This window comes from Microcaecilia unicolor, chromosome 6 (genome assembly GCF_901765095.1).
Source record: "Microcaecilia unicolor chromosome 6, aMicUni1.1, whole genome shotgun sequence".
Taxonomy (NCBI): domain Eukaryota; kingdom Metazoa; phylum Chordata; class Amphibia; order Gymnophiona; family Siphonopidae; genus Microcaecilia; species Microcaecilia unicolor.
In genome coordinates, this window is record NC_044036.1 from 270,612,593 (window position 1) to 270,638,320 (window position 25,728).

Sequence of the window (25,728 nt, forward strand, 5' to 3'; positions counted from 1 at the left end):
TCATGTGAGTCCCATGGCATGCCTACATATGAGATCAGCACAGTGGACTCTAGCTTCCCAGTGGTGCCAAGCCACAGGGGATCTAGAGGATGTCATCCACCTCTCCACCGACTTTTGCAGTTCCCTTCAATGGTGGACCATTCAATCCAATTTGACCTTGCGATGTCCATTTCAAATTCCTCAGCCGCAGAAAGTGCTGACGATGGATGCATCCCTCCTGGGGTGGGGAGCTCATGTAGATGGACTTCACACTCAAGGGGTTTGGTCCTTTCAGGAAAAGGATCTTCAGATCAACCTTCTGGAATTGCGAGCGATCTGGAACGCTCTCAAGGCTTTCAGAGATCGGCTGTCCAACCAGATCATCCTAATTCAGACAGACAATCAGGTTGCAATGTATTACACCAACAAGCAGGGGGGCACAGGATCTCGCCCTCTGTGTCAGGAAGCCATCAGAATGTGGCTTTGGGTGCATCAGCATGGCATGTTTCTCCAAGCCACGTATTTGGCAGGCGTAAACAACAGTTTGGCAGACAGGTTGAGCAGGATCATGCAACCTCATGAGTGGTCTCTGAACATGGACATTGTCTGCAGGATCTTCCAAGCGTGGGGCATCCCCTTGGTGGATCTTTTTGCCACTCAGTACAATCACAAGGTTCGTCAATTCTGTTCCAGGCTTCAGGCCCACGACAGACTAGCATCGGATGCTTTTCTCCTTCATTGGGGGACATGCCTGCTGTATACATATCCTCCCATACCCTTAGTAGGGAAGACTCTGCTGAAACTCAGGCAAGACCGAGGAACCATGATTCTGATAGCACCTTTCTGGCCCCATCAGATCTGGTTTCCTCTTCTTCTGGACTTGTCCTCTGAAGAACCGTGGAGATTGGAGTGTTTTCCGACCCTCATCACTCAGAACGATGGGTCGCTTCTACATCCCATCCTCCAGTCTCTGGCTCTCATGGCCTGGATGTTGAGAACTTAGAAGTTGCCTCTTTAGGCCTTTCAGAGGGTGTCTCCTGAGTCTTGCTTGCTTCCAGGAAAGATTCCATGAAGAGGAGGTTTGCCGTCTGGTATGACAGCAAGGCCCTAGATCCTTTCTCTTGTCCTACACGGACCCTGCTTGAATACCTTCTACATTTATCAGAGTCTGGTCTTAAGACCAACTCCGTAAGAGCTCACCTTAGTGCAATCAGTGCTTATCATCAACATATAGAAGGTCAGCCTATCTCTGGACAGCCTTTAGTGGTTCGCTTCATGAGAGGTTTGCTTTTGTCAAAGCCCCCTGTCAAGCCTCCTCCAGTGTCATAGGATCTAAATGTCGTTCTCACCCAGCTGATGAAAGCTCCTTTTGAGCCATTGAATTCCTGCCATCTGAAGTACTTGACCTGGAAGGTCATTTTCTTGGTGGCTGTTACTTCAGCTTGTAGAGTCAGTGAGCTCCAAGCCCAGGTAGTGCATGCTCCTTATATCAAGTTTCATCATAACAGAGTAGTCCTCCGCACGCACCCTAAGTTCTTGCCGAAGGTGGTGTCGGAGTTCCATCTGAACCAGTCAATTATCTTGCCAACATTTTTTCCCCGTCCACATACCCGCCCTGGTGAGGACAAGTTGCACATCTTGGACTGTAAGAGAGCATTGGCCTTTTACGTGGAGTGGACAAAGCCCTATTGTCAGTCCGCCCAGTTGCTTGTTTCTTTCAACCCTAACAGGAGGGGAGTTGCCATCGGAAAACTCACAATCTCCAATTGGCTAGCAGATTGCATTTCCTTCACTTATGCCCAAGCTGGGTTGACTTTAGAGGACCATGTCACGCTCACAATGTTAGAGCCATGGGTGCGTCAGTGGCTCATTTGAAGTCAGCCTCCATTGAAGAGATTTGCAAGGCTGCAATGTGGTCATCAGTCCACACATTCACATCTCACTACTGCCTTCAGAAGGCAGGATACCCGACGCGACAGTCGGTTTGGGCAGTCGGTGCTGTAGAATCTGTTCGGGGTTTAGAATCCAACTCCACCCTCCTAGGCCCATTTATGTTTGTTCCAGGCTGCACTCTCACTTAGCTGTGTTTCTTTTCAGGTCAACCTAACTTATGTCCTCGCCGTTGCGAGGCCCAGTTGACCAATGTTCTTTGTTTTGAGTGAGCCTGGGGGCTAGGGATACCCCACATGTAAGAATATTAGAGCCTGCTTGTCCTGAGAGAAAATGAATATACATACCTGTAGCAGGTATTCTCCGAGGACAGCAGGCTCAATATTCTTACAACCCTCCCTCCTCCCCGTTGGAGTTGTTTGCATTTATTTTGTTTTGCTTTTTATTAAACTGGTTACTGCACGTTCGCATCGCGGGCGGGAAGCCACCCACGCATGCATGGTGGGTCGGCCTGCACGACGGAACGAACAGGAAGATTCCAGAGCTTTGAAGAGTTTCTTTTCATCTTATTTATTTTATTTATTTATTTATTGCATTTGTACCCCACATTATCCCACCTTTTTGCAGGCTCAATGTGGCTTACAGGGTGTTAATATGGTATAGTCATTACATAATCTTAGATACAGTCGGTAATAAACTGGAGGTGGAAGAGGAATTAGTTAGAAGGTATTAGGTAAGGTCGTGTTAGAGGTATTTTAAAGCGTTTGGGTGGTATACGGAGTAGTTTGTTTCATCAAGGATTATTTTTGTAGGCCTTGTTGAAGAGAAATGTCTTCAAAGATTTGCGAAAGCTGGTTAAGTTGTCCGTGGTTTTCAGGGTCATGGGTAGTGCGTTCCATAACTGTGTGCTTTTGTACGCAAAGGTAGTAGCGTATGCCTGTTTATATTTAATTCCTTTACAGCTGGGGAAGTTCAAATTGAGGAACTTGCGGGCTGATCATCTGGCATTTCTGGGTGGTAAGTCTATTAGGTTCAGCATGTAGAGTGGGGCCTCTGCGTGAATGATTTTGTATACGGTCGTGCAGATCTTGAACTCAATTCGTTCCTTGAGTGGGAGCCAGTGCAGTTTCTCTCTTAGATGCTTTGCGCTTTTGTATTTGGTTTTTCCAAAAATGAGACGCGCTGCGGTGTTTTGGGCTGTTTGGAGTTTTTTTTAATGGTCTGTTCTTTGCATCCTACGTACAGAGCGTTGCAATAGTTCAGGTGACTTATCACTAGTGACTGTACTAGGGTGCGGAAGACGTATCTAGGGAAAAAAGGTTTTATTCTTTTGAGTTTCCACATCGAGTAGAACATTTTTTTCGTTGTGTTCTTCACGTGGGTATCAAGTGTGAGGTTTCGATCAATAGTGACTCCCAGAATTTTCAGATTTTCTGAGATGGGGAGTGTGTAGTAAGGTGTGGTTATAGTAGGGTAGTTGTTTGTGTTGTATTGGGAAGTGAGAACCAGACATTGAGTTTTTTCCACGTTCAGTTTTAACTTGAATGAGTCCGCCCAAGAGTGCATGATTTGGAGGCTCTGATTGATCTCGTTGGTTATTTCGTTTAGGTTACTTTTGAACGGGATGTGGATTGTAACATCGTCCGCATATATGTAGGGGTTAAGGTTCTGATTGGCTAGTAGTTTGGCTAGTGGTATCATCATCAGGTTGAAAATAGTTGGTGAGAGGGGGGATCCCTGAGGAACTCCACATTCCGGTGTCCAGGGCGGTGATCTGTCATTGTTCGTTGTTACTTGGTAGGACTTGGTGGTGAGGAAGCCTTTGATCCAGTTGAGAACTGGGCCTCCGATTCCAAAATATTCTAACAGGTGTAGTAATATTCCATCTTCTTGGCCGTCGCGGACGACGACCCACATGTAAGAATATTAAGCCTGCTGTCCTCTGGCAATACCTGCTACAGGTTTGTATCTTCATTTTATCTTCCGTCACTTACTATGTTACTATGTATTTGGATCCCCAAAATACATTTCATGTATCTCACAATAGCTACCCAGAAACTGTGTTTTCGAAAACAGCTCCAAAAAGCATGAAACGATGTTCCATATCGTCCTTACACTATTCCAGAACTTGCAGGTTAATCGTGTCTGTTGACCAGCAGGTGGAGATAGAGAACACAGAAGGGAGCTGAAACATAACCCTAGCCAGGAAAACTCAGCCCTTGAGGGACATAGCTTCAGCCGTGAGCTCTGTTTAGGCTGCTCCTGGTCCAGTTGGTCAACCGGCTCCATGTTGAGGTAGTCGGGCTTCTGCCTTCTCAGGAGGTCATCCCTGGTGGTTTGCCGCCTGAAACTCATGCTCTCCCTCCCCCTCTCTCCCAGTTGATTTTTGGCAAGGCTCAGCAGCTAGTTTAAACTGGCAGAAAAAAAAAAAAGGGTATGGCTGTTTGTTGGTGCAGTGAGGGAAGTGGAGCCAATGGAGTGCAGGAGTGATAAGTCTCCCTTCTGATTTTTTTTTCCTGGAGTGGCAAACAGGGCACATCTACAAGTTTCCCTTGGGAGGGGGAGGCTCCTGATGGGCCACTATGGAAACCCACGTTGGGGGCGCGGCTGTTTGGTTGTGCAATGACAGCCCCCCCACTGAAGCGATTAAGAGGTGCTCCTGCTTTAGAGCCCACCAGGAGTCTCCAGCTGCTGCATGTCCTGAAAATCGGGCAAGCATAAGGCCCACAGAAGTTGAGAACACCAGAATCCCACAATGGAGCACAAGAAGACGAGAGAGTGGGAAACAGATGATGGCTGTTCACAAACAAACCATGGAACACGAAAGAGTTACATAAACACTCTTTATTGATGATAGCTAAGGACTCAACACGGCAATGTGTTTCGGCTAAACATGCATGCCTCAAAAATCTGGAAATAATAAATAAATGCACAAAGTACATAAAAAAATACAAAGGTAGTAATTATAAAAAAAATATTGAATATTTTATGGACAATGAATGAAAATACATTCACAATGGTTTAAAAAAGAAGAAAGAAAGATGGATTGTCAGGAACACATACAAATATAAAAGAATATCATAAAAACTTAGGAACTTAAAAGCAAATGAGTACATAAATTTATAACGGAATGACAAAATGGTGTTAAAATTATAAACAAGCAGATTATCAGATGTCTGATGTGATCATAAAAAACTATAACAGTACATTAATGTGCTCTATAGTAAAATGATAAGACAGTGCATTAATGTGCTGTATGGTATAAGTAATAAACATTTAAAGACTCTGCTGAAAAACGTTAATACAATTTTAAAAGTGCGATTCTATAATCAAAAGATGAAACAGTACAGTGTAAGCAATAAACATTAAGGACTCTGCTGAAAACAGTATAGTGGGTGAAACAATATATGAGAAATATTCTCAGATGCAGTTAAATGTCTGTGAAGATGCAGTAAAGAATCTTTAAGTACTCCTAGAGAAAACTGAAAATATTAATTTTAAAAGGGAGGGATGGAACATAAATGGACGACCAAGCTAGAAAGGTCATGGGAAAATAAGAGATACTGACCTTGCGATGGAGGTGTCATGTACAAATGTGATTAGTCTGAGTGATCAAAACAGCAGTGCAAAACAAATAATCACTGTATATCTTTATAAAGACCTTTAAAAAGTGTCTTCTGGAAAATCCAACAGGTGCGCTGTCAGCAACGTGGCTAATCTAGAATAAACTATGGCATAAGTGGTGTACGAAAAAAAATAGTCAAAAAGATAGCAAAAGGCGGCACATGCACTATGGGGAAGTGTCTAACCAAATGAATATGGCTCTTAGGTGTGGTAAAAGCTACGGAAGTATTGTCCACACATGTATATCTTATATGCCATGAGTTGATGAAGCTGACATATCATAGAGAAGTGAAACTACATTAGTTATAAATAGAAGTTAATGCACGACTGGGCATGTCTAGGATGTAAAAATTTATACAGTTATAGTTTTATATGCCGTGTACATCAAAAGATTTTTATAAGTGATTATATTTTACGTAATTTCTTTTCTTATTTAATTTATACAGTTATTATAGTTTTACATTTAGCCGTTTGCATGGTTTCAACCTCCTCAGTTTTACTACATAGTTTGTTTTTATCATCCATCTCTGATAGGCACGTGTTCTCAGTGTTAATATTTTGTCCCCTTCACATATATAAATTTATAAAAGGTACGGTGTTTGTTTTGCACTGCTGTTGTGATCACTTGGACTGATCACATTTGTGCATGATTTTGTATAGCACCACTGCACTTTTTTTAGTCTGATATCAGGATAGTCCTGCTTAAGCTTGTTAGACAATCCTTTTTGAACGTTCTGGTATTTTGGCAATATTATTAAGACACTATGGGGCTCATTTTCAAAGTACTTAGCCTTACAAAGTTCCATAGTAACCTATGGAACTTTGTAAGGCTAAGTGCTTTGAAAATACGCCTCTATGTACACAGCATTTTCGTCTTAGGATCTCCCTTCACCGCATTTATTTAAGACTAGTAAAAAAGGCCCGTTTCTGTATGAAATGAAACAGGCGCTAGCAAGGTTATCCCCCCCCTCGCTCTCTCCCTCTGTCCCCTCCAAGTCCCACGGCCCCCTTTCCTCCCCTCCGATTTCCATGCCATCCTCCCTCTCCTCTCCCACTCCCCTGCAACTCACCACTTTGTCCATACGTTTCCAGGTGTTCTGTACGGGCCTGATTGTGTTTTTTTTTTTTGAACAGGTGGTGCATTCCCCTCCTCCCCTCCCCTCTCCCCTCCCCCTCTGAATTCCAGGCCCCCCCCCCCTCCCTCTCTCCCTCCCTCTGTCACTCTCCTTCCGTCTGTCCGTCCTCCGAGTTCCAGTCCCCCTCATCCTCCCTCCGAGTTCCAGACCCCCTCATCCTCCCTCCGAATTCCAGACCCCCTCATCCTCCCTCCGAGTTCCAGACCCCCTCCCTTCCCCTTCTGAGTTCCAGACCCCCCTCCCTCCCTTCCCCCTCCGAGTTCCAGGCCCCCCCCCTCCCTCCTTCCTTCCCAGAGTTCCAGACCCCCCCTTTTAGTCTCACACACGTCCTTGCGATGCCTCCACCCGCGCCCCGCCCATCCCCGACACTGGCCCCACCCATCCCCCTATGTGCGCGTCGCCCCCCCTCCAAAATCGCCAACCCCCCTCTGCTACCCTCCCCTCCCCCCTCTTACTGGGTCCCGGCGGCAGCAGTGAAGAGGGAGTAGGCTCGGCAAGTCTGCTCCCTTCCCTTCTCTTCGCTGTCAGCTCTGACTCTGGTCCCGCCCTCATTTCCTGTTTCCGCAAGGGCGGGACCAGAGTCAGAGCTGACAGCAAAGAGAAGGGAAGGCAGCAGACTCGGCGACCTGCTCGCCCTTCACTGGTGCCGCCGGGACCCCGGTAAGAGGAGGAGGGGGGTAGGTAGGTTGGCGATTTTGGGAGGGCGGCAGTCTCGGTAGGTTTTCCATGAACGTTCGATGAAGCTGCCTGGCCCGCACTGCACAGCCAATCAGAAACGAGGTCTGGTTGCAGGCAGCCTCATGGAACGTTCATAGAGCAAATTATTATATAGGATTATCACTCACACATGAACTCTTGACAAGTACACGTATTTCAGCAGTCTTTTTGATCTTTCTGGCACTTCTGCAATAGTACTTCAATATGCAGACGAAGGTATTTTCCTATGGGTATTTCTTTGTGTGCTCGTATAGAGTTTTACAGTATTTTCCTGTGTGTATTCCTTTGCATCCTATTTGCTTGCGTGTATAGAGTTTTAAATTTCAACAAGCTGTCTTATCTCTTTGAAAGCCACCACTCTGCTTTCCAAGCAATGGGTTCTTTTTATTTTTCCATCAAGCTTTACATGTAACCAATCTCGTATAGTCTTATTTTTTGATACGGCAAGCACACGTTTTCTGTGATTTCATTTGGTTGACATATAGGTTTACATTCTGACATATATTTTTGTCATCATTCCCTCAGACCAGCTGACTCTTACCGCCTTCCACATATTGTAGTTTCAAACATTTACACGATACCTCCATCACGAAGTCAGTATCTCCTACTTTAATTTTCTCTTGACCTTTCTAGCATGGTTGTCTGTTCTATCCCTCCCTTTTAAAATTAAATTTTTAAATTTTCACTAAGAGTTCTTTAAGATTCTTTATTGCATCTTCACAGACATTTAACTGCATCTGAGTATAGTTCTCATATGTTGTTTCACCTACTGTACTATTTAATTTCAGATATGATACTTCCACATTTTGTATTTTTTTCCCTACCTGAGCCACCATCATAGAATCTGACATCTGAAATTGTATTGACTTTTTCAGCAGAGTCCTTAATGTTTATTGCTTACATTGTATAGCACATCAATGTACTGTTTCGTCTTTTGATTATAGAATCGCACTTTTAAAATTGTACTGATGTTTTTCAGCAGAGTCTTTAACATTTATTACTTATACCATACAGTACATTAATGCACTGTTTTATTATTTTATTATAGAGCACATTAATGTACCGTTATATCTTTTTATGATCACGTCAGACATCTGATATCTGTTTATAATTATATCACCATTTTGTCATTCCATTATTAATTTTTGTACTCGTTTGCTTTTAAGTTCCTAACCACCTGTTTACAAAGCTGCGCTAATGCTGACACAGCCCATTCACTTGTGGCTTTGTAAATAGGGGCCTAAGTTTTAATGATATTCTTTTAAATTTATATGTTATTTTCCTGACAATCCACTTATGTGAAAGTATATTCATTCATTGTCCACAAAATATTTAATATTTTGTATTATTATTATCTTTGTATTTTTTTAAAATATATTTTGACTTTGCATTTATTATTTTCAGACTCCTGAAGCAGGCACGTTTAGCCAAAACATGATGCCATGTCGAGTCCTTAGCTATCATCAAAAAAGAGTGTTTGTGTAACTCTTTTGTGTTCCATGGTTTGTTAGCCGTCATCCGATTCCCACTTCTCTCTCCTTCTTTGGGCAAGACATGAGAAGGGGAGACCAGCTCTTGGGAGCGTGGATCAACACAGGGTTTGCTGCAAACGTTGGATTCCTCTGATATAGCTGCCAGCACTTCTCAGAATAGCACGGGAACAGGGTCCATTTTGCAAGCATGAGGAGACTCCGTGAGAACAGCCTCGTGTCTTCCTGTACAGCTTCTTGCTCCTGCTTCTTCTTGAGGTCTGTTAGAGGTAGCTGGGGGATCAAGGGGGCTTGTTCTCTCGTGAGTTCATTTTTGTTCTGCTTCAGGGATATCTTTTGAGGCAGAGTTAGACTGGCACGTCTCAGGCTGTATCTGGCTCCCTGCCTCCTGCTTCTCCAGCTCCCAAGGGAGCGTGCATGTGGATCCCTCAGATGGGGCTTACAGGGATTTTCTTCCTCCTATTTCAGATGAGGTCTCAATTTTTTTCTGAGACTCCTTCATGCAGGGGGCCTCTGAAGGAGGGAGATAACCCCCTCCACCCAAGGTTTTGCGGCTCTTTCGCAAGGAGGAATTGAGTACTTTGATCACGGAGGCGTTGGCTGTCTTGTCTCTTGAATACCCTTCTACTAGCTGGGATATGCATGAGTCTTTGGCTATGAACGGCCTTTCAGGCCCCTATAAAGCCTTTCCTATGCACCTGGATATATAAAATTTAATTTTGGCAGAACATGTGGCACCAGCAATCGGTGACTCAGGAGATGCACCAGTCTGCAGTTGGAGGCTGATTTGGCATACTTAGCCAATGTGATCTACGATATGCTCCTAGCATTGGCTTGAGAAATGTCCTTGGTGGTGGCTCGGAGGCAACTGTGGTTACGCAATTGGATGGTGGATGCAGCCTCAAAGTCTTGATTGGTAAAACCCTCCTTCAGGGGCAAATGTCTCTTTGGGGAGGATGTAAGAAATCTAGTCAAAGAGGTTAGGGAAACCAAACCCCAGTGCTGACTGGAGGATAAGGCTAGAAGTTTTACTTACTCTGTGACAGGATCCTCCTGGTCTAGATTTCGAGAGAATTGACACTACAGGCCGGGCCGTTAGCATTTTGGCTAATAGTCGCATTTTCAGGGCATTCAGCCTTCCTTTCGTGCGGACAGGAAGCCCACTCCTCAGTCTGGATGGTCCTCTGGTGCCTCCTGTAATTCACAATGAGGCGAGCAGGCCCACGCTTCACCCATCCTGGTTGGGAGGGCATCATCAGGGCCTCGATCACGTCAGACCAGTGGGTCTTGGAGATAATCAGAGAAGGCTACAAACAAGAATTTTCCTGCCCAGTCGCACCTCTCTTCTTGGAGGGTCCCTGCTGATCAGGAAAAAAGGCATTGGCTGCTCTTCCAATTGTGGATGCCTTGCTTGCCTTACAGGCTGTTGTACTAGTCCCTTCTGAGCAGCAAGGAGAGGGAAGATACTTGATTTATTTTATCATTCCAAAGCAGGAGGGCACCTTTCATCCGGTGTTAAACCTCAAGGGCCTCAATCATGGTCTACAAATCTCGTACTTTTGCATGGAAACCTTACGTTCAGTTATAGCTTCAGTGCAGCCAGGAGAATTCCTAACTGTTTTAGACCTCGAAGAGGCATGCTTTCATATCCCCGTTTGGCTCCCTCATCAAAATTTCTGAAATTTGCGGTGCTGGGCTGTCGCTTTTCAATTCAAGGTGGTGCCCTTTGGTCTCACCACTGCCCCATGGACATTCTTCAAGATTATGGTGGTGATGGCAGTGGCAGCCCACTTAAGGTGTCGGGGATAAGGGTCGACCCATACCTCAACAGTTAGAGCGTCATCCTACATCGATAGCATCTGTAACATCTACTGAGCAGGCCCCTGAAGTGGGACTATGCTCAACTACTGGGATCCATGATTGCGGCGATGGAGGTGGTGCCATGGGCACAAGCTCGCATGCAACCTCTTTAGTGGTCCCTCGGCCGCTGGTCTCCAGTCTCTTAGGACTACAGTTGTGTGACTCCCATGAACACCATCAGCCTGGTGGAGCGTGCTCTGGTGATTGTCAAAGTGGAACTTGGCCAGGGGCACATGGTCTCAGGCAGAAGCAGCCTGACCCATCAGTTTGCTGGAACTCTGGACGATTCAATTGGCCCTGGAGGCTTTGCTCCATTTCTGAGGTCTTTCCCTGTCAGTGTTCTCTGACAACGCCATGGTAGTGGCTTATGTCAACAAACAAGGGGATACTCGCAGCAAGCATCTGGCGATGAAGGTAACGCTACTGACGGGCTGAGAAGAGAAACACTTGCTATGTCTTTCAACAGCATATATTGCAGAATCGATGAATGTACAAGTAGATTTCCTCAGCAGAAACTCCTTGGATCTGGGAGAATGGGAGTTGTCCAAGGAAGCCTTCCAGCTCGTAGTGAGTCGGTGGGGTCTCCCATCTCTTGGTTTGGTGGCAGGTGTCCAACTTCTTTAGCTGTATGAGGGACTTGTGTTCTCTGGGCATTGATGCTTTTTTCCTCCTGTGGCTGGTTGGCAACCTGCTTTGTCTTTCCTCTGTGGCCAGTGGTGGGCAGAGTGCTCAGGAGATTCGTGCTCCACTTCAGCCAGGTCATTCTAGTGGCTCTGGATTGCTGAAGCATCCATGGTACACAGACCTGGTTTGTCTTCTGGATGGGCTGCCCCTTCCCCTCCCTCATGCTTGAGGATTGCTGCAGCAGGGTCCTGTCCTAATGGAGGATCCATCCCCCTTTTGTCTTATGGATTAGCTGTTGAGCGATCACGATTGAGGTGCAAGGTTATGCAGACCCTGTGATTACTAGATTTCTGAATGCTAGGAAGCACTCTACTTTAGTTTCCTACATGAGGGTGTGGAGACCTTTTTAGAGTTGGTGTGTGGAGAGGGGTATTTCCCCTTTGCCTTTCTTTCTATCTCACATTTTGGCCTTTCTTGGGTTGTTGAAGGTGCAGGTTGGCTAGTTTCCGGGGCACATTGCAGCATTCTTCCTTGGCAGTTCACCTGGGTATCATCAGGTTTTTGAAAGGGGTGAGTTGGCTTCAGTTGGCTTTGGCCTCCCTTCCGTCCAGTCTGTCCGGATTGGAATCTCAACCTGGTTCTTCCAGCCTTACACAACCTTTGAACCTGTAAAAAAAGCTTTGCTAAAGGACCTGACACTAAAGACTATTTTGCTAGTGGCTATTACATCAGCACACTATGTTTTCGAGCTTCAAGCCCTCCCTTGCTGGGATCCCTTTCTCCGTTTTATGGAGGCATGGGTTTCATTTGGCCCGTTCCATCATTCTTGCCTAAGGTAGTCTTGGCATTCCATGTTAATCAGTCCGTTGGACCTCTCTCCTTTTCGGAAGGAGGTGTGTGAGGTGCAGTTTCATCCCTCAGACTTTAGATGTGTGGCAGTCTCTTCTCTGTTATCTGGAAGTCACAAATGAGTTTAGGAGGTCTGATCACCTCTTTGAGCTCTTCAGCAAGCAAACAGGGTTTGGCATTGTCTAAGTCCACAATTGCATGGTGGGTGCAGGAAGCCATTTCTTCAGCCTTGTGACAAAATGCCTAGCCACCCGCCTGGGGCTTACTTTGCGGCCACCTGGAGGGTCTGTCCGCAGCACAGCTCAGGTCTGCCTGCTGCTTTTGCTCTACAGTAGCACCCTCCACCCAACTGACTGGGTCTCAATTGCTGCTGGGCAAGTCTCCCACTCTCATGGTATTTCCCAGTGATTTCTAGGTTACTGGGGCCACACGCTAAGGTGTCCTACAATTCCTAGAAAGCACCCCCATACCAAACATATAAACCACCAGGATTCTTAGTCAGTCCAAGACAGCTGAGTCAATAAACGAATCAGGTTTATTGTCAGAGTAGAAAAGTGAACCATATAAAACAGATGAAAAAGAACAGGCAATAACAGTTTTATATTTGATCCATGTTAAGTTATCTAAACATTTGTTTACTGCCTAAATAGTACCTGAGGAGTTCAGGAACAAGATATTTCTGCTCACAGGTTATGAATAACTGTTCACAGGGTCTCAGGAAAAGAGAACCTTCTCTTTCCACTCACTTATCTGAGATTAAAAAATTACTTCATAGCTTAACCTAACAGCTTTTGGCGGGGTGAAGAAACTGACAGTTATGTAACAACTTCACAAACAGACAGTCACCATCTGCTGGCCAAACAAAGAAAATACACATCATAAACAATAGCTTATCCTATATAATAAAAAGCACCTCCAACGTTCTGAAGCTGACTCCGTGAAAGTGAAGCCTTGCGGAAACAGGAAATGAGGGTGGGACCAGAGCTGAGAGAGAGAGAAGGGCCAAGCCTGCACGCCTTTTACCACTGCTGCCGGCCGCCGTAAACCCAACTTCGTAAGTGAAGATGACTTTTAAAATTTGGAGGTAGGGGGCCTGGAACTGGAAGGGAGGGACGACGACACCTTCATGCGTGTGACGTTGCGTTCCGAGGGGGGGAGATACTGGAACTGGGAGGGAGGGGGACCCTGAAACTTGGACAGAGGGGGGGGGGGACCGTGAAACTCGGAGGGAGGGGGGGGGGGAACCTGAAACTTGGAGGGAGGGAGGGAACCTGAAACTCAGAGGGAGAGGGGAACCTAAAACTCGGTCCCCTGGAACTCAGAGGGAGGGAGGGCGGGGACGACCCTGGAACTCGAAGGGAGGGAGGGGACGACCCTGGAACTCGGAGGGAGGGGGGACAACCCCAGAGCTCGGAGGGAGGGAGGAGGAACCTGAAACTCAGAGGGAGGGAGGGAGGGAACCTGAAACTCGGAGGGAGAGGGGAACCTAAAACTCAGTCCCCTGGAACTCGGAAGGAGGGAGGGGACGACCCTGGAACTCGGAGGGAGGGGATGACCCTGGAATTCGAAGGGAGGGAGGGAGGGGACGACCCTGGAACTCGGAGGGAGGGGATGACCCTGGAATTCGAAGGGAGGGAGGGGAGGACCCTGGAATTCGAAGGGAGGGAGGGAGGGGACGACCCTGGAACTCGGAGGAAGGGAGGGAGGGGACGACCCTGGAACTCGGAGGAAGGGAGGGAGGGAACGACCCTGGAACTCGGAGGGAGGGGGCGACCCCGGAACTCTGAGGGAACTCGGAGGGAGGGGGGACCCTGGAGCTCGGAGGGAGGGGAGGATGACCCTGGAGCTGTCAGGCTTCTCATGGAAGCACAGGGTTTGTGAGCCCTTGGACCACTGTCATGGAGTGGCAGTGGCAGGCAAAACCACCCCCAAACCAGAGGTAAGGCAGAACAGGACTGGAACCCCGGACTGGAGTTGCAGCAGAGGCAAACAAGCTGGGACAGGCAGAGCAGGAACAGCTAGACTTCACCTGCGCTTGACCGCTGTTCTCCAGGAGTTGAGCCCCTGGGTGCAGGCGGCCAGCAGGACTTACAGGATAGGGCAGGAACTGGATACCATAAGGAAACACACAACAGAGGCAGGACTAAAAGCTGCCAGGCAGCCACTAAGACAGAAACACAGACAGGTGAGAGTCAGGACTGAAAGCTGCCAAGCAGCCACTAAAAAGGAACACAGACACAAGACAAGGAAATGCAGACCAGAAACAAGACTAGGAACTAAGCAATAAAACCAAAGCTAACTACACACAAACAAACTAGAACCAGGCAAGAAACTCAGACTAGAACTGGACTAGGCAGAAGTGCACAGAGCACACCCACATACCACGGACCTTAGATGATGCAAAGGCAAACAGAGAAGTTCCCAGGTGGCTAATAAAGCCCATCAGCAGCTGAAGTTCACCTGCAGGAATCACAAGGCAGCTACGGGGGCTGTTCAGGTACAAACAAGAAAAGCAAGTCTGGCGGCCTGGAAGGACCGGACTGGGCTGAAGTCTGGAACGTGTGACAGTTCATAGCATCCACCGGTTCAGGCCACCAGAGGGCGAGGTGAGCACAGACAAGGAAACAGTCACCACCATGACAGGAGTGAGGGGGGGACCCTGGAACTCGGAGAGAGGGACGACCCTGGAACTCGGAGGGATGACCCTGGAACTCGGAGGGAGGGAGGTAGGGGACGACCCTGGAACTCGGAGGGAGGGAGGGAGGTAGGGGACGACTCTGGAACTTGGAGGGAGGGAGGGAGGGGACGACCCTGGAACTCGGAGGGAGGGAGGGAGGGGACGGACGACCCTGGAACTCGGAGGGAGGGGACGGACGACCCGTGGAACTCGGAGGGAGGGGGAGATGACCCTGGAACTCGGAGGGAGGGAGGGGACGGACGACCCTGGAACTCGGAGGGAGGGAGGGGACGGACGACCCTGGAACTCGGAGGGAGGGATCGACTTTGGAACTTGGAGGGAGGGGGAGATGACCCTGGAACTCAGAGGGAGGGAGGGGACGACCCTGGAACTCGGAGGGAGGGAGGGGGGGGGGGGCCCATGGCACACACTCTCATTTTCATACACACACTCTCTCTCTCTCTCTCACAGACACACTCGCACCCAGTCTCACTCTCTGTCACACACACACACTCGCACATTCACTCTCTCTCTCTCACACAGTCACTCTCACACACACACTCTCAAACATACACACTCCGAGGAAAACCTTGCTACCACCCGTTTGTTTCATTTGTGTCAGAAACGGGCCTTTTTTACTAGTCTACTATAATAATTTGCAACTCCAGCGTTCTGAAGCTGACTGCCAGGAAGTTGAAGCCCAGTTTGTAATGTCTGAAGCCTTCCAGTGACGTCCCTGTGTTGCCTGGGAAACCCGACACGTCTCAAGCACGTTAGCGACGAGTTCCTGCAGTGCCGGCAAGAGTGAAGGGGAGCTTGCACGGACGCTGCTTCACATTGCCTTTGCTTTTGCTTGTTTCAGCTGTTCCTCTGGTCATGCCCTCATTTTCTGTTTGCGGAAGGCCGGGACCAGAGGAAGAGCAGAAACAGAAGCGAAAGTGAAGGCAGTGTGAAGCGGCGTTCGTGCGAGCTCCCCTTCACTCTTGCCAGCGCTGCAGGAGGTAAAAGTTTTTAACAACAGCCAGCACTAACAAAGGCGAGGGGCAGCAGCACACGTCCTGCTTGCAGTCGGAGGCCAGAGACAGAGAGGGAGGGAGCCGCGGGGTGGGGGTCCTGAGACGAGAGAGGGGGGGTCCTGAAATGAGAGAGGAGGGGGGGTCCTCAGACCAGAAAGGAGGGGGGTCCTCAGACCAGAGGGGATGGGGGTACTGAGACGACAGGAGGGGGGTCGGGAGGGGGGATAAGGAGGGGGTTGGGAGGGGGAGGAGGAGGGGGGGGAGGGGAGAGAAGGAGGAGGGAGGAAGGAGGGGGAGGGGCCCTGGAACCTTGCTAGCGCCCATTTCCTTTCTGTTGGAAACGGGCCTCTTTTACTAGTAGCTATATAATTTACAGGCAGGAAGATTCCCTGTTTTACCACACGCCTACATTCTTGCAGAAAGCAGCCACTGGCTGATCTGAAGGCACACTGGCTGATCTGAAGGTGTTCTTGCCGATTGAGATTTGCAAGGCAGCCACTTGGTCATCTCTGCGTTTGTTTGTTAAACATGTTAGGGTAGATTTGGCAGTCAGGTCAGAAGCTGCATTTGGGGCTTCAGTTTTGGAGGTAACAGTGGCAGGAACCAACCCTTGTTAGGGACTGCTTTGGGACATCCTGCAAGTTCTGGAATAGTGTAAGGATGATATGGAAGGAAGAATTAGGTCTTACTTGATAATTTTCATTCCATTAGTCCTTTACGTTATTCCAGAAGCCCTCCCAGTGCTTGTGACTCTGCTTCTGTGTGGAGGTGTAGGCTTTCTTCTGCTGCACTGTCTGATCTTGCTCCTTTCTCTGTCGTCCCGCGGAGACACCAGACTCAGTATTCTTGAATGTGGAAAAAAAATGTTTAGGTTATCAGTTTGGACTCGTTTGAGTCTTATTTGTCACTCACACTGCTTGTCTATTTAAATTCTAAAGGGCTTAAGGGGTCCTTTTACTAAGGTGCACTGAAAAATGGGCTGTGCTGGTGTAGGTGTGTGTTTTGGGCATGTTTCAGCATGCCTCTAAAAAAGGCCTTTTTAAATTTTTGCCGAAAATGGACGTGCGGCAAAATAAAAATTGGCATGTGTCTATTTTTGGTCTGAGACCTTACCTCCACTCATTGACTTAGCGATAAGGTCTCTTGCGGTAACAGTGCGGTAATTGTCTACACACGTAGAATGACTATTACCGCCCAGTTTCCGCCGCGTGCAGGAAAATAAAAATTATTTTCTAGTGTGCGTAGCGGACATGCGTAAAAAATGAAATTGCTGCCTGGGCCACGCGGTAACTCCAAATTGACGTGTGTAGGATGCACGTATGCAGCTTAGTAAAAGGGCCCCTAAGCTTCCTGGCTAGGGTTATATGCTTCAGCTTGTTTGTGTTCTCTATGTCCACTTGCTGGTCACTGGACATGACTAAAACCCACAAGTTCTAGAATAGTGTAAAGGACTAATGGAAAGAAAATTCTCAGAGGACAAGCAGGCTGGCTGTGTTATTCCCACATGTGGACGATGTATGGAAGATAACAGTTAGAGCACCGGTCTTGCAATCCAGAGGTGGCCGGTTCAAATCCCACTGCTGCTGCTTGTGATCTTGGGCAAGTCACTTAACTCTCCATTGCCTCAGGTACAAACTTAGATTGTGAGCCCTCCTGAGACAGAGAAATATCCAGAGTACCTGAATGTAACTCACCTTGAGCTACTACTGAAAAAGGTGTGAGCAAAATCTAAATAAATAAATAAAATAATAATAAATAAACACACACCCAGCTTTTAAAGGCCTGAGTTTGTGAGAAATACCCTCTAGTGATTGATCTAAAATGGCATTCATGCAGAGACATTCTGCATACCAATTCAGGGGTTTGCTTAAATAAAGCATTAATATCCACTGTATTTCCTGGGGCACTTTGTAAGAGCATTTTATTAAATATCTAGCCAGTTCCTCCACTAGCCAGGTTTTGTATTTTCCCTTTACTGTCTTGAAATAGATGAGCATTCTTAATGCTAGATATCATTTCTATAATGCTACTAAATTTATGCTGTGCTGTAAGCTCCGGGGGGGGGGGGGGGGGGGTGGGGCGGGTTCTATTCTTGAACACTTATTAACAGTGTTTCATATCAGTATTTGTTCTAAAGAATCTACTGGCTTGTGCTCCAGGGCAATAAGAACATTTATGGTAGACTGTTTCAGGAGATAACATTTATTGTTTCTATAAATGTAAGGCTCATATTATTTTGAGTAAGACTGATACTTGAGAGAGTAATAATGGCATTTAAGAGCCTTGGCACACCTAAGGTTTGGAGGAACCTCCTCCTTGTCGCTTGCTGTTGTTCCATAGTTATTAATACCTAACACGAGTTAATCATCTGCAGCGCCTATTCCCTTTAGGAAGAAAGAAAAACAAGACAAAGACAAGGATGACTTGGGGCCTGATAAGTTCTTCCTACAAGGTTTGTGAGCATACTTCCTTCCCAAGCCTGACCTTTTCTTTGTTCTGGGGTCGCACTGACATTTGGACTCCTGTTTACACCATGCACACACTTTTATGGTGGCTCTAGGAACACTTGAGGCATTGCAGCAAAGTGAATCTGAGTGGATCGTGATATAATTATCCATTGCACTTGTTCTTTTAGGCATAATGAGTTTTGATCTATGTAGCTACGTAGATATACAGTGGGGGAAATAAGTATTTGATCCCTTGCTGATTTTGTAAGTTTGCCCACTGACAAAGACATGAGCAGCCCATAATTGAAGGGTAGGTTATTGGTAACAGTGAGAGATAGCACATCACAAATTAAATCCGGAAAATCACATTGTGGAAAGTATATGAATTTATTTGCATTCTGCAGAGGGAAATAAGTATTTGATCCCCCACCAACCAGTAAGAGATCTGGCCCCTACAGACCAGGTAGATGCTCCAAATCAACTCGTTACCTGCATGACAGACAGCTGTCGGCAATGGTCACCTGTATGAAAGACACCTGTCCACAGACTCAGTGAATCAGTCAGACTCTAACCTCTACAAAATGGCCAAGAGCAAGGAGCTGTCTAAGGATGTCAGGGACAAGATCATACACCTGCACAAGGCTGGAATGGGCTACAAAACCATCAGTAAGACGCTGGGCGAGAAGGAGACAACTGTTGGTGCCATAGTAAGAAAATGGAAGAAGTACAAAATGACTGTCAATCGACAAAGATCTGGGGCTCCACGCAAAATCTCACCTCGTGGGGTATCCTTGATCATGAGGAAGGTTAGAAATCAGCCTACAACTACAAGGGGAGAACTTGTCAATGATCTCAAGGCAGCTGGGACCACTGTCACCACGAAAACCATTGGTAACACATTACGACATAACGGATTGCAATCCTGCAGTGCCCGCAAGGTCCCCCTGCTCCGGAAGGCACATGTGACGGCCCGTCTGAAGTTTGCCAGTGAACACCTGGATGATGCCGAGAGTGATTGGGAGAAGGTGCTGTGGTCAGATGAGACAAAAATTGAGCTCTTTGGCATGAACTCAACTCGCCGTGTTTGGAGGAAGAGAAATGCTGCCTATGACCCAAAGAACACCGTCCCCACTGTCAAGCATGGAGGTGGAAATGTTATGTTTTGGGGGTGTTTCTCTGCTAAGGGCACAGGACTACTTCACCGCATCAATGGGAGAATGGATGGGGCCATATACCGTACAATTCTGAGTGACAACCTCCTTCCCTCCGCCAGGGCCTTAAAAATGGGTCGTGGCTGGGTCTTCCAGCACGACAATGACCCAAAACATACAGCCAAGGCAACAAAGGAGTGGCTCAGGAAGAAGCACATTAGGGTCATGGAGTGGCCTAGCCAGTCACCAGACCTTAATCCCATTGAAAACTTATGGAGGGAGCTGAAGGCTGCGAGTTGCCAAGCGACAGCCCAGAACTCTTAATGATTAGAGATGATCTGCAAAGAGGAGTGGACCAAAATTCCTCCTGACATGTGTGCAAACCTCATCATCAACTACAGAAGATGTCTGACCGCTGTGCTTGCCAACAAGGGTTTTGCCACCAAGTATTAGGTCTTGTTTGCCAGAGGGATTAAATACTTATTTCCCTCTGCACATGCAAATAAATTCATATACTTTCCACAATGTGATTTTCCGGATTTAATTTGTGATGTGCTATCTCTCACTGTTACCAATAACCTACCCTTCAATTATGGGCTGCTCATGTCTTTGTCAGTGGGCAAACTTACAAAATCAGCAAGGGATCAAATACTTATTTCCCCCACTGTAGATCTAGAAAAACAAGGTGCTGGTTTGGAAGCATATTTTTCTTTTCTCATATCCCACGTAGATAGTTTGTGTTGAATACTCCTCAGTATTTCTTACTGCTTTTGTACATTGTTTACTAAATCTATAACAATGCATCAAACCAGCATATTCCAGTGTCCCACAGATCAATCCAGAGACTAGTGGGTTATGTCCCTCTACTAGCAGGTGGAGATAGAGAGAACTTCAGAGGTTTAATATATGTGGAAATGTGCAGTCATCTTACCCTAGGTATTCTCTCTATCACAGCAGGTGGATGGACATCTCCTGTTCAGCTCTGTTGTGGTGTTTTCTTCTAATCTGTTACCTCAGGCTTAGTTGAGCTGGGTGGCATGGCATGGCTTTGTCGGTCAGTTCGGGTACACCTGGTGTATCCAGGTTCCCCCAGTTCCCCACCTCTGTGGTTCTCTTGTGGGCCGGTGCTTTTCCTGTGGCTTATGGCTTTGGTTCCTCCTGCCTCTTAAAAAAAAAAAAAATGCATCTTTTCAGTGAGGCTTTCTCCATGTTAATCTTCTGACACTATAAGTTGCTGCGTTCAGTAAGGTTGGTATACTGATTTTGTTTTTCTCGAAAACTGTCATGCTCTTTTGTCTGCTACTGCTTCCCGTCGGCTCTCTGTCAGCTCTCTGGTGGTTTGTAATGCTGCAGCTGAGATCCGGAGGCTTTCCCGCATTTCTGAGCAGGTACATCGGTGGTGGTTTTGTTTTGGCGGGCTCTGCGTCCATCGCACGCTCTTCTACCATCTTTGAATAGCCCCTGAGATGAAGCTCTCTGCATTGACGCTGTGCTACTCCTGGGCTTGCTCGGAGCCCTGCCAGCAGCAGTGTGTAAGAAGCGACCTTTCTGTTCTACCTTGGTGTGACCTCAAGGTATGTCTGCTGTCTGGCTAGGGCTAGCAGCGGGGGGCTATTTGTGGTATTTTTTCCTCTTTGCTTCTGTGCTGCCTTCTCCGGATGCTGGATTCCATGGCTCCTTTGTTTTTCCTGGACCGCCGTGTTGGACCTTTCAGCTCTCTTTACTTTTGTCGCCTCCAGAATAATTTAAAAACAAAAACAAGAGACCTGCAGCACCCCGAGAGGGCGGCCACAACTGTCCTCTTTCATGTTTCTGCAGCCTTGGCCACCTTGGTTTCAGCCGCTCTATTCTCCCTGACCTCTTCTTGCTGGTGTCCTCTAGAGAGTTACAGCGCTGGGCTTGTGGGCTCCCTCTAGTGGTGCACCTCCATGCAGTGCTCCTGGGGTATAGCTGAAGCTGCAGGTGTTTGTTCTGCTTAGTTGTATTTTCCTCTTTGACGACCCACAGTGCCTCACTTACTTAGGAAGCTCCCTACCCTGGCTCCTGTGGGTTCCTGGCAGTCAAGGCTCCCTTCATCTCGGATTGGTGAACCTTTCTTTGCAGCTGTCGGCCTTTGTCTAGAGTCCTTTTGAGCATTGCTTTGTCTGTATCTGCGTCGAGCCTTGCTCCGTCGCTGCACGTCGAGCCTTGCTCCGTCTCGAGGTCGGCCTCTTTTTTGTTTTTGTACATTACAACTTGCTCATTCTCTGGACAGCTGGCCTTATTCCATCTATAGAAGTCGAATTTCATCTCTGCCTGTCAGGCCTTGCTCCATCACTGATAATTGAGGCTGGCACCGTCTTGCTCCACCTCTGGGCCTCGAGCCCTGCTCCATTCTTGCACGAGTCCTGCTCCGCCTCGCCACGTCGAGCCCTGCTCCCTCTCTACTCTGCTTATTGAGCCTTGCCCCATCACTGCATGGCAAGCCTTGCTCTGTCTATCGAGTCTGGCTCCACCTCTGCATGTTGGGCCTAGCTCTGCCTCTGCACATCAGGCCTGGCTCCGCCTCTGCATGTCGGGTCTCACTCTGCCTTTGCACATCAGGCCTGGCTCAGCCTCTGCATGTCGGGTCTCACTCTGCCTTTGCACATCAGGCCTGGCTCAGCCTCTGCATGTCGGGTCTCACTCTGCCTCTGTACATCGAGCCTGGCTCCACATCTACACATTGAGCATTGGGCCTTGGGTATTGAATATTGCGTTGTCTCTGTGCAGCGTCCTTTTTCTGCTTCTTTGGGCGTCGAGCTTGTTGGGATTCGCTCTGTCTCTGGGCGTCGAGCCTTGCTATGTCTTGACGTCGAGGCTGGTTGAGCCTTGCTGTGTCTCTGGACGTAGAGCATTTTCGAGCCTTGCTGTGTCTCTGGACGTAGAGCATTTTTGAGCCTTGCTGTGTCTCTGGACGTAGAGCATTTTCGAGCCTTGCTGTGACTCTGGACGTAGAGCATTTTGAGCCTTGCTGTGTCTCTGGACGTAGAGCATTTTTGAGCCTTGCTCCATTTCTGGGTGTCGAACCTTGTTGAGCCTTGATCCGTTGTGGGGCATAGAGCCTTGCTGCATCGCTGCCTGCTGTGGCTTGTGCTGGCCATCGATCTGGCTTCGTCGAGGGTCAATGGAGTTTTCTCTAGCATGGGATGCCGGCCTCCCTTCGGTCATCGGCCTTCGGTCAGTCATGGGAAGTCCAGGGTTTCTCCATCTCTGGATGTTGGTCTGGTTTCCTCTGGTGTTTGAACCTTGCTCCTCACTGGAAGGTTGGGCCTTGCTCCGTTTCTACATGAGGAGCCCTGTCTGGGTCTGGACAACGTTGCTTCCTCCGTCTCTGTAGGGCATCCCATGTTTTTGCTCAGAATGGTGCGCATATGCTTTGTTGCTATCTCTGGGGGTTGAGTGTTGCTCCCTCTCTTGGTGGATTTCGGCTTTGAGTCTTGCTCCAACTTGGCATGTCGAACCTTCTTAGTTCTGCCCGATTCATCTTATTGCATTTCTGCGGTCCCACCCAACTTCATTGGTACATCCCACTTGTCTCTGGATTGACCAGTGGGGCCCTATGGAAGGTAAAATTAGTCCTTACCTGATAATTTTCTTTCCATTAGTCCCAACAGATCCAGAGGCCCGCTCTTTGTTCTTGGCTGAGCACTTATTCCTGCTTGTTTGGCTCCATTTATTTCTTCCTCCTTTGGCATGTTAAAAAAAAAATTCATAATACTACAGTTTCCCACTTCAGATGTTTCACTCCCACAGGATTGGTAGAGGAGGAGCCTACATGGGCTTTATTGAGGCAGAAGAGGGTTTACAGATTGGATTTCCTCTTTAATCTTCCACTGCTTTGGTATCAACAGTACTGAGGTTAAGATGGCTGCACATGTCCACATATAGTAAATCTCTGAAGTTCTCTCTATCTCCACCTGCTGGTAGGGGGACATAACCCACTCATCTCTGGATCTGTTGGGACTAAAGGAAAGAAAATTATCAGGTAAGGACTAATTTTACCTTGTGTGCCACAGATGGGATCAATTTGCAGATTTTAATTTCATTTTCTTAACGCTGTTGGCCTTATGAGAGGAACTCTCCTGAGTAGGGTTTTTTTCCCCCCACTTTCAGATGAGGGTAATCCAAGGCTAAGTGCCCAAGCACAAGCAGCGGAGGATATTCTGGACAAGTACAGGAATGCGATCAAGCGGACCAGCCCTAGCGATGGAGCTGTAGTAAACTATGAGAATGCAGGTATGAACAGTTTTTAAATTTGTGTTTCCATTGAATGGCTTCCCACTGTTTTGAAACCTGTGGGATAGTCCATCAGCAGATGACGATAGAGAACTGAAAACTGAGCTAAGACATCTCTCTTGGCATCCAGTTCAGCTCCTCAGTATTTTCTATCTCCAGCAGGTGGATGGACACATTTTTCAGCCTCTGCTTCTGAGTGATTTGCTCCTAGTCCATTTGGTCAACTGGACCCCAGTTGAGCATTGGTGGTGGCTTGAGTCTGCAGATTCGTATCTGGAGGTCTTCAGATCCCTGTGTCTGGTGCCTAGCAAATTTACTTCTTCCCTACCTTCATCTCTCCCCTGTGCAGCTCTCCTTTTCCAGCACAACAGCCTTTGCTAGTGATATTTTCTCATCTGTAGTAAGAAATTTGGAGACTGTAATCTTGGGGGGAGCAGCCTGCAGTGGTAGGTCTGACTAAAGTTGGACTCCGAACCATTTGTCTCCGGCAGATATTTGCATGGTGGTGACTTGCAAAGGATGCCGCATACCTTTGCTAAGCACTACAGGGTGGATGTTGCAGTACGCTTGGAAGTCAGTTTTGGGGCTTCAGTCCTCAGGGCGATGGTGCCAGGATCCCACCCACTCTGGGGATTGCTTTTGAACATCCCACAGTTTCTGGAATAGTAGGAAGCTACATAATTAAAGGAGAAATTAGGCCTACCTAATAATTTTTTTGTATTAGTCCTTCCCACTATTCCAGAGGCCTGCTCAGGGTTTCGGAGAGGTTTAGTTGGTGTGAATTAATGAGTTAAATAACAACTGTCACCTTGCATGATGCTTCCTGCATATCTCTTGCTCTCTACAGGTTGTTCAGAGATGAGAGAGGTCCACACGTTTGCTCGTCTGGTTAGTGTTTGGTTAGCAAGTTGTTTAAGGTTGTCATGTTTGTTATGAGTTTATCCTTACATCTTGTCTACATAAATGCTGAGGAGCTGGACTGGATGCCAAGAGAGAGATGTCTCAGCTCAGTTTTCAGTTCTCTAGCTCCACCTGCTAGTTGATAAACACAACTATCCCACAGGTTCTGGAATAGTGAGGAGGACTAATAGAAAATTATCAGGTAAGATCTAATTTCTCCTGGTAAAATAGCCAAACAGCCAACAAAATATAAACTAGTATGTTTTCTTAGCAGTAGTTTCATTCAAATGTCTTATCTTGTAACCAGAGCTGATTTAGCAACCTATTGGGCCTTGGGCAAACTGTTGTGGATGGGGGCCCTTCCCTCCCCCTGTCGAGCAGCACAACTTCCTTAGCTCTTTGCCAGCCAAGCCTCATCAGCTGTGCAGCCTAGACAGCAGCTCCATACCTATGTACTGCTTTGTTTTTCCTCTGGAAAAGCAGGGTGAGGTAGGGGATTAAGGAAGCTCCTTCACCAGGGGAAGAGAGGAGGGAAGGAAGATTCTGGACCAGAGTGTAGAGATACCAAGGGTGGCCCATCCCAAAGAATGAGATTGCATAGCCAGTGACTGTTATTCTTGTGGTGCATTTGGGGTATAAATTTGTTCTCCGAGGACAAGCAGGCTGCTTGTTCTCACTGATGGGTGGCGTCCACGGCAGCCCCTCCAATCGGAAACTTCACTAGCAAAGGCCTTTGCTAGTCCTCGCGCGCCCATGCGCATGCCGCGGCCATCTTCCGCCCGAACCGGCTCGTGTTCGTCAGTCTTCTTTTGTCCGCGCTCGGGACGGTCGTGTTCTGCGCCGTTTTGCGCCCCTCAAAGTTGACCCTCGCATGTCTTCGCGATTTCGCTAGAAAAAAAAAAAAAAAAAGAGAAGAAGACCTCGGTCTTTGTCCCTTCCCGTGTGTCCAGTTTGTTTTCCCGACGTAAGTTTCCTTTCGCTTTCGGGGTAGGACTTTTTTGAGGCCTCGGTACGGGTTTTTTCTCTCTCCCTTATTTTTGGTGCCCTTCGTCGCCATCGCGAATTTGATTTCGCCGGCGTGATTTTTCCGCCTATGTCATCGAAGTCTTCC

The 25,728-nt window shown here is 47.5% G+C and overlaps 1 protein-coding gene across 1 annotated transcript in view; it reads left to right on the plus strand.

The window, feature by feature from the left end:
- The window catches only part of GAPVD1 (GTPase activating protein and VPS9 domains 1), a 199,454-nt gene that overhangs the window by 146,744 nt on the left and 26,982 nt on the right, over positions 1 to 25,728 (plus strand). Inside the window, 2 exon segments of the mRNA XM_030207414.1 lie at positions 18,237 to 18,314; positions 23,595 to 23,717. Coding sequence (XP_030063274.1) covers positions 18,237 to 18,314; positions 23,595 to 23,717 — 201 coding nt within the window.